The 14,234-nt window shown below is 39.9% G+C and overlaps 1 protein-coding gene across 1 annotated transcript in view; it reads right to left on the bottom strand.

Annotated features, from left to right (window-relative positions):
• Positions 1 to 1,039: 1,039 nt before the first annotated feature.
• EMC1 (ER membrane protein complex subunit 1) overlaps positions 1,040 to 14,234 on the bottom strand; it is a 32,474-nt gene continuing 19,279 nt past the window's right edge. The window contains exons 16-23 of the mRNA XM_051988365.1: positions 13,017 to 13,178; positions 12,272 to 12,391; positions 9,129 to 9,266; positions 8,217 to 8,390; positions 7,519 to 7,729; positions 5,285 to 5,369; positions 3,037 to 3,166; positions 1,040 to 2,889 (exon numbers count right to left, since the gene is read on the bottom strand). Of these exons, the coding sequence (XP_051844325.1) occupies positions 2,710 to 2,889; positions 3,037 to 3,166; positions 5,285 to 5,369; positions 7,519 to 7,729; positions 8,217 to 8,390; positions 9,129 to 9,266; positions 12,272 to 12,391; positions 13,017 to 13,178 (1,200 nt within the window). The 3' untranslated portion in view covers positions 1,040 to 2,709. The remainder of the gene's footprint in view (positions 2,890 to 3,036; positions 3,167 to 5,284; positions 5,370 to 7,518; positions 7,730 to 8,216; positions 8,391 to 9,128; positions 9,267 to 12,271; positions 12,392 to 13,016; positions 13,179 to 14,234) is intronic.

Here is a 14,234-nt window from a genome sequence, read left to right as displayed (position 1 = left end):
CATAGATGAGGTAATTGAGGCACAGAGATGATGTCTCCTCGAGGCCAAACAGCTGAATGTTCCTGAACAGCTCTAATAACTCCTTTTATGTTTTGCTGGCAGATATCAGGGGGCCTTAAAAATGTGCTATTGCCATTAAACAGAACAAATTTACTATTAGCAGCAAAAAGACTTTAAGTGATCTAGAAGAGTTCTAATTATGAAAAAATGAAAATCCAGGAAACTATACCAAAGGTAAATAGTTTTAAGGAACCTAAGAAGCATTTAGATGTAAACATTTGTAAAGGAGCAATTTAAAACAATGCAAATGGATATATGGAAGAATTGCTAGAAAAAATGAGGAATTTGACAGTAAATGAATTTGAGAAACTGTTAGGTCTAAGGACAGGAACAGAAAATGAGCCACATAAATATATTATGAAGTGAGCAGAGAGCATTCAGAATGAAAGTATTACAAACAGCCACTAGTTCATCTTTGAGCATCTTGTGGTCAAGTCTAATAGCTACCATTTTGGCAGACTGATGGAGAAATTGTAATTTTTTTTAAAAAGCTCATTTTATCACATGGTCCAGCTCCAAAATAATTGTTTTTAGATGAGTGTTTCAAAATATTATCTATCAATCACTGGAATGAGAGGATCTTGTGGACCAATTTAAGTATTACTGAATGTACCACAGATCAAGGTGGACAGATTTTTTTTTTTTTGGGGGGGGGGGAAGTTTTTCCTTCCAAGTGTTAATCCATTTATTGAAAATTAATTTTTGAAAATATTTTTAAAGAAATCTTAATGATTGGGTTATATCTGCTTGTCTGGCCAAATAAAATAGATGTTTATTTCATGCACAGAATTCAATCCAGGGCTTCAGAACTTTAAATTCATTCATTTTCTTTTTTTTTAAACAGGAACATTACTCTGTTAACAATGGTTTTCACTTGCTTAAAAGAAACTTCTTTTCTTCTGTTATATTCATTCCTGAGGAAAATGTAGTCATTCTACTAAAGGCACCTTCACCAAGTAACAAAAGACATATACCCGGGTTAGGCAAGCAATCACTTTTATTCAGAGACCTGTCCATTGTATCATCACTTTCACCAAGGGACTGTATTACCAAATTTGGCCTAAAGGCAAATCTACCCAAACTCACAATAGTACTAGGACACAATTATTGGAACCCTTTCAGACAACAATGACCACTAATTGGCTGAGGACATAGGAGTCCAGGAAAATCAGTCTGTTTCTTTGATGGAGCCTCTATTTTTTTTTTTTTTTTTTGAGAAGCCAGACAGGTGGAAAACAATGTTAAAAATCTCTGGAAAAGGGGAATGAGAAACTCAAATCAATTATCTATATCCCAAGTGCTAATTAACCTTTTATCCAGGACTGAAAATAAATAATGGAATCTCTACACATGCAACATTGTTAACCTAGTATAACAGGATTTAGGATCAGAAGAGCCTTTGGAGATCACCTAGGTTCTCTTCCTCATTTGGTGGCTAAGGATACTGTGGCTCAGAAAAGGGAAAATAATTTGCCAAAGGACACAAGGCTAATAAGTGGTTGCGTCAAAATTCAAACTCAAGTCCTGGGATGTCAAATCCTAGTACTTGTCATCTAGTTGACTGATTAAATCATCATCTGGGTGAAATGAAGAAATCTATCATAGTTTTTAAAGGGACAAGAATCCTTTTTTTTCTCTGAAATCACAGGTACCAGACAATTCAGGGGACTTCAAGAAGTATCAGCTACATGTCTGATGCCAATTTGTTTCTGATATTTAGAAAGAAAGAATGTATAGTTAAACCACAATAAATAAAAGCAAACAATAAATTGGAAACCTTGTTAATAATTTACACTGTGGGTATTTCCCCAATTTAGACTGCTAAGAGGGAAGATGAGACTAGGATGGTTCCATAAAAACATTATAAGCTACTATCCCTCTACACTTGCAGTATTAATGTTTTGTATTATAAGTGAAATTAAAATATGTGAGTTCAGCTTTTAAAGTAGGAAAGATCAGGAGAGCTTAGGGAGGGGAGTGTCAAGCTGGCAACAATTTTAAAAAATGAATTTTATATAGTACTCTACAGTTTACAAAGCTCTTTCCATATATTATCTCATGTGAGCCTCACAACAACCCTGTGAGGTAGGTACTAGAGGTATTATCATCATCCCCATTTTACAGATAGGAAACTGAGGCTCAGAAATGTTAAGTGACTTGCCCAAGGTCACAAAGCTAGTAAGTGTCAGGGTGGGTGTGAATTGACAAGTCCAGTATTCTCTCCATTCTGCTGGCCAGACTGAGTCAAAAACTAGAAATTAATCCTTAGGGCATTTCTCCCCCCAAACCACCCACCCATCCCAATCCCATGAATAAAATCTGGAAGGAGGAAAAAAAAAACCCAAAGGGTTTGAAAACAATGGAGCTGAGGGGTTGTCAAGGTTGGGGTGAGGGAAATCCACAAAGGTTTTTCCAGGCTTTCAGTATAGGTAGTAAATCTTAAGTCCACTGTGAGATGCCAACTCATGTCTCCAAAGAGTTTGTCACAGAAATCCACCTCCTCCTTGGACAGAAGCCCAGCTGAGCTGAGCTTCCCAGGCATTTCCCAATGTTCTTCCTTGCCAGTCGGTCAAATCACATTGGTGGCTTCTGGCCCAGCCCATGACATCCCTCCTCGGTGGCTTTTCTGAGGACAGGGTGTATCTTTCTCTACCGCCAAGCACGATTCAGAAGCTTGACTTGAGCCAGTCTCTTTGTGATCATGGTGGCAAAGACCAAGCCAAAGAGGACGCTGCTGATCAACACATAGTCATAGTCGTCTTTCAAGACGTCAAACTGCTTGGATGGATAGACGCGGGTTTGGTAAATGTCCAGCCCATACGCCACAACCTGGGGAACCATAGAGAACCGAAAGGAGTCAAGAACCAAAAAAACAACCCCATGCTTCCATTCCGGGTGGGGCCGGGGACCCAGGTCAGAATTGGAACACTACAAAGGGCCCTCCCAAAGCAGCCTTAAAAAACCCAATGGACTCACCAGACAGGTGGACTCCAGGCCAGAAGGAGCCGTGTAGATGCCTCTCATTCTGGAGATAGTCTGATTGTAATTGATGAACCTCTCTGCATGGATCTGCACGTCTGGAGAATAGGGGATCAAATTCTCCTCTCTGCAAAGCATCAAGTGGGAACAACATTGAAAACCCCCACTCCATCCAAATTACTCTCCAAGACTACAGCACAGCCAGGTCTGCCAGTCTTGGTTTAGTTTGTGTTAAGCACTCCAGAAGCACCTTCAATCTTGATTTTTTCCCTGAAGTGCTGGGCCAGCAGATCTTCCACATACCCTCCAAGCTCACTCATCATTTTCCCTCCTAAAACTTATGTGTTCTACCAGAGAATGCATCACCTAAGTTCGGAACTCCAGACTGTTTTTCACTCACCCCGATCTCCCCCATCCATTCATTCACCAAGTCCCTGTCAATTCCACTTCCTAAAATATGAATTCAACCTGTTCCCCTCCTCTTCCACAGCTTCTACTCTACTCAAGACACTAATTTCCACTCTTCTGAAGTACTAGCGTAGTTTTCTTGTTGGTATCCCTACCTCTACGTCTCTTCCCTTTCCAATCTAACCTCACAACCACCAAAATAATCTTGTTTAAATACAAGTCTAATCTAGTCCCTTTCTCTATTCAGAAACCTCCTTTGGCTGCTCTATTGTCTACAAGAGAAATTCAAACTCCTTACCATTTTGGCACTACCACCTTCCAGAGTTTGTCTGAAACTTACCTTGTTCAGCTTTATTTCACACTTATTTCATGGAGTACCCTGAAAGTTCCTTTTTTTTTTTTTTTTTTTAAAACCAAACTGGCCAACCTTTTATCCCTCCTTCTCCCCGGCCTTTTTTTTTTTTTTTTTTGCACAGACCATCCTCCACAACATGAAACACACTTGTTCTTCCCCTCTGAAAATGGAAAATTTTCTCTTTCTCCAAGGAGTAGCTCAGGGTCCACCTCTTCCCTGAAATCTTCTGTTCATCTCTACTCCCAACTACAGAGAATCACAGATTTAGAGCTAGAAAGGACCAAAAGGGCCAAGCTCCTAATTAGATAGATAGGAAAAGGATCCCAGGAACAGAGTAGTGGGAACAGGGGCCACCCAAAGCACCAGCTCGAATTCGAGCAGGTTTTCATTGCCTTCCCCATTAGGCCTGGTCCTCACTCTCAGGCTGTTATACTGCCATGTCATCCCTGTATCCACAGCACCTAGCACAAATAATTCACATTTAAGCACGTTTAAGACTTAATCCAAACTTTCCTCAAATAACCCTGTGAACCTGGTAGCACTTTTAAATTTCCATTTTACAGAAAAGAAACTGAGACTCTAAGAATATTAGTGTGACTTGCCCAAGATCACACAAACAGGTGAGCACCAGAATTTGAACCTATGTCTCCCTATGCTAGATCTGATATTCTTTCTATTGTACTGACACTGACAATAAGCAAGCTTTTAAAAAATATTTATTGATTGGGATGCATTAAAGTGACAGGGAAATGAGCAGCCTGGGAAACAATATTCAGTTCTGCAACAGTAAAAAAATAAAGAAAAATTAATAGCAACTGGCTGGAAGAATGTTTATATCATCTGAAGTGAAGAAAATATTACACGAGTCACCTTGGGGTAGCCAGCATGATGAAACAGAACACATGCTAGATTTACAGGAGGAAAAACTTATGTTTAAATCATGACTCTGATACTTATTAGCTGGGTATGAGATCCCAGGACAAGTTAATTCATCTCTCTGGGCTATGTTTTGCTCATTTGTAATAAGGGAATAATAATATTTTCATTACCGAACTCACAGGGCTACTATTGAAAAATTACTTTATAAACCTATGGAAATGGGAGTTATAGAAACTACTACAGTCATAAACTACCACCTGCCTCCTTTTTTTTTTTTTTTTTTTTTTACCTCTGAAACAATCCCCAGCCCAATCTGTTTCCCTGAAAATCACACATACCATTTTTTCCTCTATCAGTCATCCCTCCTCTTTTTTTTTTTTTTTAATCCTGTAAACATCCTAGTTTTAGTATTTGCTGCTTCCCTTCAACCTGGATGAGCAAAATTTGGAGTAAACATGAAAAGATATCCCAGACATGGCATGGAAGTGTAATTTTACAGCTGACCAATTTCAATGATCATACGTAATCTAAGACACTTATATACTAAAGTCAGTGCTTGCAAATCAAGGCTCCCTAAGTATCCTGTGGGTTTCTAGGTCTCACCTGCTTTGCTCCGTTGGGATCTCAGGACGTCGAGGATCTAGCAGGGCCTTTGGGAGAGAAAGGATTGCTCCTGAAGGCAGCCCAACTGCAGAGAAAATAGACAATGAAATGAAATATAAATGAACAAGTCTGATAATTCTACTTACAGAACGGTCCAGTTACCAAGCTTCCCAATGGGAGTCTCTCATGACTTGTTTAGAAATCAGTTCAAGGAAAAAAAATTCTAATGAACAGGGAGTAATGTTATATGCAGAAAAAAGTGCTCCTGAATAGAAAAATCCAGAAAGCATCTGGATCCGTCACCTTCTGTCCTTCCCCTCCCTTATCCCTGACTACAGTCAGGAGAACCTTATGTCAATTAACATGAGACAGAACCCTATCCCTGCCAGGCAAGTGGCCTCTCTCTATATATATTTAAACTGAGGCAATTAGGGTTAAATGACTTGCCCAGGGTCACACAGCTAGGAAGTGTTAAGTGTCTGAAGGCAAATTTGAACTCAGCTCCTCCTGACTTCAAAACTAGTGCTCTACCCACTATTCCATCTAGCTGCCCCAGCCCATATGTTTTTGACAAGTGAATCTAAGTAACAAAGGCCACAGAACCTTTCATCTGCATCCATCTCATGAACAAGCCTCAGAAAGGGTGAGGATTTCAATTGAAGAACTGTGATTAACTTCACTCTCTTCCCAGGTGATTTCTTTCTCTAAACCCAAGTCAACCCAGCTTAACCATTTGGGTCTTATTACCCAATTACCTAATCTCAAGCTGGGGCATTGGGTACAAATTAAACTGGGAAACAATAGGTTATTTAACTTCCACTTGAAAGTTGAGTGATAGGAAACTCATTACCTCCAAGGTGAACCCATCACACTTTTTGACAGCTGATTGTTTAAAAAAAGTTTTTATAATGAAATAAAAATCTTCGTTTCTTCAACTTCTACCCCTTGATCCTATTTCTGCCCCCTGGGGTTAGGCAATATAAGTCTAATCCTTTGTCCTGTAACAGCCCCTCAAAAACTTTAAGAAGTTGTATGAAGTCTCTGGACTTTGACTTGTTATCACCCCATCTGTTGATGTCAAAGGCGCTACCTATTTCTGTAGTCAATGAAGATGGGCTAAGGCAAGATTGATTTCAGAATCAATTCTGTAAACTGAGTGAAAACTCAGATTTGAGAAACAAAACTATCTCATTTTAAAGGGAAAGGAAAAGGAGGAGGAAATTTGGAGATTTGGAACTATGTCCACAGGACTATATATTCTTTGATCAGCAATACCACTACTAGGTGCATAGTAGCCCAAAGAGATTAAAGAAAAAAGGAAAAGATATATATTTGCATATGTACAAAACCTGGGAAGACTTATATAAGCTGGTACAAAATAAAGTGAGTAAAACCAGGAGAACATTGTACACAGTAACAGCAATACTGTTTGAAGACCAGCTGTGAATGACTTAGCTAATCTGATCAACACAATAGTCCAAGGCAATTCCCAAAGACCCATGATGAAAAATGCAATTTATCTCCAGAGAAAAAATTGAGAGTCTGCATACAAGGGGAAGCATTCTTTTTTTCACTTAACTTTATTTTCCTTAGGTTATTTGTTTTGTTTTATGGAACATAGCTGATATAGAAATATGTTTTGCACGACTTCCCATGTATAATTGATATATTGCTTGCCTTCTCAATGGGTGGGGGAAAGGGGCTAGAGAGAGAATCTGAAACTCAAAATTTTAAAAAATTAATATTATGTATTGGACTACCTGTTCTAATCTGGGGGAAAGGGTGGGAAGAAGGAGGGGATAATTTGGAACAAAAGGGTCAATGTTGAAAAATTACCCATGCGTATGTTTTGTAAATAAAAAGCTCTAATAAAATAAATAAATAAATATAAAAATGAATGTTAAAAAGTAAAATTTTAAAAATAATTTGGAAAAAAATTATCTACCATCTCATTTGAGTTCTACCTATAAGGGAAAATGTGTAAGTGGTATTATCTCTATTTTACATGGGTGAAAATCAAGGAATAGAGAAAAAAGAATAAAATTAAGATTCCAGTAAAAAGTCCTCTGATGCCAAATCTAGGAATCTTTCCTTTATACTAAGCTGCCTTTCACTGCCTTCTCACTTCTGTGGCCTATACTGAACTCCACAGGCAATGAATATTCTGCCCTGAGCTTTGTTTATTCCCTTAAAAGGGAATCAAGTTCCATCAGGGGCTCTCCTAAAATACTCACTGAGTAAATGGCGACTGGTGATACCCCGTTCTGTGATGGTGGCTTCCATGGCACTGATGGATGAGGGGAAAATATATGACTGCTGGAGGACTTGAGGGAGCTGTGGGCGATCCAGGGAGCTAAAAGCCGTGGCATTGTACTGCTCTGTCCCTTCATACAGTTCCAGCACTGTGAACTCATTGCGGCGTGCTTTGGTGTTCCAATACTGGTACTACAGAGAAGAAAGAAATGGCTTGTGATCTGAGGAGATACCAGCCTGTTTCAAAGCTGCTGATTAACTCAACTGGTCAAGAAAGTTAAAAAAAATATAGTGCCCTGCTAAAAACAGATGAGGGAAGATTGGGAAAGAAATATAGCACCCCCCACTGCCTTCTAAACAATCTTTTTAAGTTTAAAGATGTAGAATACTAGAAATCTAAGGGCTCCCAATCTAACCCAAGCTCCCCATATCAACAAGGAAAAGGTTCTTCCCTCAGCTCTCAGGTATACACTAAGAAGGAGTTCAATTTTTATGTAACCACAGAACATTTATGTAAGTGAATCATTGGAATTTCAGAGGGAACAAGGGTCAATGCCTCATCTCTGAAGCCAGGGAAGCCTGCCTCCCTGTTCCACAGGATCTAGGATCCAAGAGTCTCATCTCTTAGATGACTCAGCTACATTACAGAGAAAAGCTCAGTGTGCCAACCATTCCTTACCACCACCCAGTTCTCTGAATGCACAAGATGGACAGGTCCTTTGGCTTTCTTCTGCACTGAGGAATGGATGATACGGCCCGTGACACCATCAATGAGGTAGATACCAATGAAGGTACGCTCATGGTGCAGGTCTGTACTCTCTGTCACCACAGCCAGCAGATTGGGGTTCAAGCTCTAGAGGAGGGGGTAGAACAGAAAAGGCTCATGTCAAGTCATTAGGAGACCAACAAGCTTGATAACAAGCTAAATTGAAGATCTTTCCTTTGCTATAAAAGGCAGATGGGGATGAGATGTGCTGTTTCATGAACAGTTGCCATAGATCATCAATAAAGCTAACAGTAAAACCACTGACGACATTCATCAGTTCTGATGATCAAAGATGGCACTTGAGTAGGATTTTGCAGCGCCCTTGGATCACCATAAACATCAATGATTCTAGACAGCAGATAGAAGCAAGTTATCCTTTTGAAAGATGAACACAGAAAGTAGCTTTTGCTACAGTCTCTCAGTCATAATCCTAACACCTGCTATTGGGTGTCCTTGCTCCTCTCCAGTCACCCAATCATCTGGAAGCCGTCATCCAAATCAACACTACTCCTGCAGCAATCTCTTGGCTACTCCCTCTCTCCACTGAGGGAGATCAAAACTATTATATCCCTTGGTGGCTCACTCTTTGATTACAAGTGTCTCTAAGATTATCCTTGGAGAGGAGTTAGTTATCATGGTTATGTCCTATAAGAACACTGCTGAGAGCCATCCACCCAACCTCTAAGGAGACATCAGAAGAGGTCCTAAGCGCAGAAATGTACATACACCCTATTACTACGTGTCTTCAATCTGTATAGAGGACATAACATGAGGGCTTCACTGGTCAAAGTACTGGAGCACAAACATCTGCCTCAACAAGAGTACCTTATAGAGCACACTGCGGTCACCCATCACTCGGCCCTGGGAGTGCACATGCTCACTGGCCCGCTTGCCCTTCACCATCACTATTTTCTGTACTTCTGGTGGGATAGTCAGCTCCCAGCTCAGCTCTGTTGTCAAATCCTGAAAGAGAGACAAAGGAGAATTAGTTTTTCATTCTCAGAATATCCACAACTAGAAACGACTCCTATCAGAGCCAGTGTGGCCAGAAGAAGGATCACTGTGGAAGTCATCATGGCTTATGATGGTGGATCTTTGTGCTAGGAAAAGCAGGAATCAATTCAAAGAATTCCTCAAATAAGAGAAAATTCTCACTGAATCATCATTATTAGCAATAATAGCACATTTACACAATCTAAGCAGATTAAAGTTTGTTTTTGATACATCTTTTACAGATGAGGCAATTGACAAAAATTAAATTGTTTAAACAGAACACAATTGAGATCAGATGTGGCACTGGAAGACAGAGGCAACTTGTGGAGAGACTCGGGGTGGATACCTTCCTCAGATGCTACGTGACCCTTGGCCTCTCTGAACGTCTGATACCTTAATCACAAACAATGGGACTGTAGCCCCTCTGTCACGCAGAGTCACTGTGTGGCTCAGAAAGTATATATGAGATATTAATATAATTATGTAACATCTAATCTCACCTGGGTTCAACTTACCATTTATATATCACTAAATCAGACTAGAATCCTACCCATGGCCAACATTTTAACGACTAAGACCTCAGGCTTATTGTGAAGCAGGAAAAACTTTTTATATCTGGATAAAAATTACACATTTTTTCCAGCAAGCCATTTCTAAGCTGAACTCTTGTTGTTAAGGGGTAGCACAAGGATTTCAGAAAGGGCTGCGGCATTCTCAGTGGGCCTTAAAGACAATAATCAGAGACACACCTGGTTTATACAGTTCTAGCCCAGCAATTCCAACTCTGAGATGGCTGGTAATTGGCTCAATTAATTCCAGTCCTGTGATAATGAGACCAAGACCGTGGGTTTGTTTCTCCTGGAAACTCGCAAGCTTTGCTCTTTCAGAGACAAACTATACCTCTCACCTAGCTCTACAATCTCACAAATCTTTCCCCTAAGTATTCGCAAAGGGACCTACGAAGGACAAGGAAGTGGTGGCTCAATAATTAGGGAATGACTGCTTAAAACACAGTAAGTGGAAAATGCAAGTAAACATGCAAAAACTTGAAAAGGAAAACACAGGCTGAATAAAACTACAAAAAGCTGGTAATACTGGAATTATTTTAGAATTTCTATTATACTAGTTTTCCAATCAAATCTGTTTGGATTTAAAAACTTTGAGACTTACTCCCTATTTTGTTATATGTGTTAAGAATGTCAATCAATATAAATCTATAAAACATTAACATCAATAATGCTAATAATATGCTTTTTTATATTACATATGATTAACAAATGGAAAATAACAACAATAAAATAAATATTTAAAAAAGAGAGCCTGGGTAAAAATATAGCTGGACTAGGACAAGTTTAAGCCCACTCCTAAAAACAATCCAATAAATAAAATACCTCAGTGACTCCTTCCCCCAACCTGTCTCCAGCTGGACAAAAGTTCTCATAGCTACTTTATTTGTAAGAGTAACACACTGTAACAACCTCTTCAGCAACAACTGGGAAACAGTAAAATACATTGTAGGTGAGGAAGAAAAACAATGTAGGAGAATATTATTACGTTGTTTAAAATGACAAAAAACAAAGAAACATGGGAAGACATATTCAGTAATGCAGAGAGAAGTTCAACATTAGAACAACAAAAACTTTCTAAGGACAGACAACAAACTAGAGAATAACATAAAAGATGGTAAAACTATCACAATTCTGTAATGATTTATAATTTTCAGAGCAATTTCCAACAATGACCACTAACAGGGATAGTCTAAGCATTAGCTCTTGCTAATTCAGTTTCAATTGATCAAGGATGGACAGAAGCAGCTACACCCAAAGAAAGAACACTGGGAAATGAATATAAACTGCTTGCATTTTTGTTTTTCTTCCCGGGTTATTTCTACCTTCTGAATCCAATTCTCCCTGTGCAACAAGAGAACTGTTCGGTTCTGCACACGTATGTTGTATCTAGGATATACTGTAACCTATTTAACATGTAAAGGACTGCTTGCCATCTGGAAGAGGGGGTGGAGGGAGGGAGGGGAAAAATCAGAACAGAAGTGAGTGCAAGGGATAATGCTGTAAAAAATTACCCTGGTATGGGTTCTGTCAATAAAAAGTTATTAAAAAAAAAAAAAGCATTTGCTCTGTTTATAAAAAAGGAAACTGAGTCTTGGAGGTACAGTCCTACACAGTATCAACAAGTATTAGAAATAAGATCTCTTAAATTCAACAAAAACAAATTACTGTCATAAATTTATTCCTTATAAAAATAAGTAAATCACAATCATATAATTTTTTTGGAATCATAATCTCTATTTTGATTATTGTTAGGTTTATGATCATTTTTTAAAAATTTTTATTTAATAATTACTTTATATTGACACTCGTTTCTGTTCCGATTTTTTTTTCCCCTCCCTCCCTCCACCCCCTCCCCTAGATGGCAAGCAGTCCTTTATATGTTGGATATGTTGCAGTATATCCTAGATACAATATATGTTTGCAGAACCGAACAGTTCTCTTGTTGCATAGGGAGAATTGGATTCAGAAGGTATAAATAACCCGGGAAGAAAAACAAAAATGCAGATAGTTCACATTTGTTTCCCAGTGTTCTTTCTTTGGGTGTAGCTGCTTCTGTCCGTCATTTATCAATTGAAACTCAGGTCTCTTTGTCAAAGAAATCCACTTCCATCAAAATATGTCCTCATACAATATCGTTGTCGAAGTGTATAATGATATGATCATTTTTTAAAATGGTTAGATAGATTAAAATATCCCTCAAAGCCTACACCCTTCTCATGTGGGTGGATAGTGAAAGGTGGCTCATTACTACACCTCCAGGCAGAAGGCAACAGAAACATTGAAGGAATTATTGAGAACTCTAAATTCTAGCACAGGCTGATCTTCCTTTTGAGTTTAAAAATCATCGCTTAATCTGGCTCCCCTCTCAGCCCATTCACACTGCTAATGGAGGGGACTCCTTTGTACCTTACGCAGCCTGAATCCAGACAGTCGGCCCCGTTCTGAATCGACGAGATAGAAGAAGATGGAAGATGCCATCTCTTGTAACTGACGCAGGACATTTCGGCTGGCTGGGAAAGCTGTGACCTGGGTGGAACAGAGAAGGGGAAAGTCTGAGCAAGAAGGAAGGGGAAAGGCCAGCATTCTCTCTACTTATTCTAAGGTTCATTATCATCTTCCCTTCAGGGATGCCCTTAATCATTAAGAATGAAATGTGGCAAGACTTAGGTGAAGCAATACAAAATGCAATGTGTAGCAGCCATGGATATAGCTAAAATAGCAAATTAAATAATATTAACAATAATGAGAATGGTAAAAACAGCAACAAAATGGGGCTAAGAGGGTTAATACACCAAATAGAGAGGGAGGCAGAAGGGAGAAAGTAATTTGTAGCAATTTTGTTACAGAATTAATAATAACATTAAAAAACAAATTGTAAATTATTCTGAGTTTTTACTATTTTGCTATTTGACTATTTTACTGGTTAATAAGCTTATTTAAAAAAAGGAATACCCACATAAGGTCTAGGAGGGGCAACAATATTAGCTCCACTCAATTGAAGACTATATTTGGTCACAAACTACTATAACAAAACTCTACTTAAGAAAAGGTCTAACAGCCCTCAGTCTAGTTTTATAGAGAGCAATCACACAACTTGAGATGAGCCAAAAGTATGATGAGCCCTTGGCACGACCCAGGTGCCACAAAGTACCTTATATTCGTCATCGATCAGCAGCAGTGCCTTGGCGTAATCCTGGTCCATGATGGGCAGGAGCAAGGCTTGCAAGATGGGCCGCTTCAGCACAGGAGGTGCCACCTGGCTCCACTTCCCAAAAATGGGGTTGAAGACATACAGAGAACTCCTTCCTGATTTCTAAAACAAGCCCGATAGTGTCAGAACCTAATTCAGGAGAAACCCACTTACTCAGGAAACTGCAGCTTCCATGGTCCAGTCCTGTTCCCCAGGAGACATTTCTGGGCCTTCCCCCTCCCTCACCCCGGGGCAGCTTCCACGCCGACTCCTACTCCCCAGCAGATCCTGGGGCACATCCACGGAAAGCCACTTTGTGTCAGAAAAATGGCCCCTTAAGGAGTTTCAGATCCTGTTTTCCAGTGGGCAAAGAAAATGGCTGATGAGCTCCCAAAGGGAACCCGAATCTGTATGCACTAAGCACACATATATATGCCTGGGAGAGACAAGTCTGTCCTCCATAATAAAAACTCGTAATCCCAGTGGGTTTCAAGAGTTACAAAGAACATTTCCCACAACTCTATGAGGTACATTATCCCCATTTTACAAATAAGTGGATTGAGAGCAGTCAACGAATTTCTCAAGGTCATGTAGCTAGTGCTGGAGCCCAGACTTGACCCCGGGATCTTAGCCTCAAACCCAGCATTCTTTTTGCTAAGCTGTTCCTCCTTCTAGCAAAGTAATATTATGTGACAACATGAAGCAGTGAACAGAGGGCCAGCCTTGGGAGCAAGCCGACCTGGTGCCTGACCTAGAGCTGTGCGGCCATGCCCTCGTTTAACCTCTTGGGGACCCAAGCACCCTGACCACTAAATTACAGGAAGCTGTGATTTGTATGCTCCGGAGTTCCCAACATGGTGACACAAAGCCTTAGGAAGGTAGAACCCTATCCCAGCCAGAGGCTCGGAGTGCATGCTAATTATGCACGAGGTTATTACTATTTCACTATATACCATTACTATTTTACAACGCCACCTGCCAAGGGTCACAGCACTGCTACACGGCAAGAACTCACAGAGGCAGAGGAAACAGCTGGTTCTGGAGCCAGAGGACGTGGGCTCAAATGCCTGCTTTGCGAGGCCACACCTGAACCCTTTAGCCTCTGGGGCCCCTCCCATCTCCAGCGCCACCTGTGACCCTGGACATGGGCCCCTTATTGCCCCCCCTACCTCATCCACA

The sequence above is a fragment of the Antechinus flavipes genome, chromosome 3 (assembly GCF_016432865.1).
Source record: "Antechinus flavipes isolate AdamAnt ecotype Samford, QLD, Australia chromosome 3, AdamAnt_v2, whole genome shotgun sequence".
Taxonomy (NCBI): Eukaryota; Metazoa; Chordata; class Mammalia; order Dasyuromorphia; family Dasyuridae; genus Antechinus; species Antechinus flavipes.
Note: the sequence above shows the minus strand (reverse complement) of the source record. Positions and strands in the feature narration are given on the sequence as shown.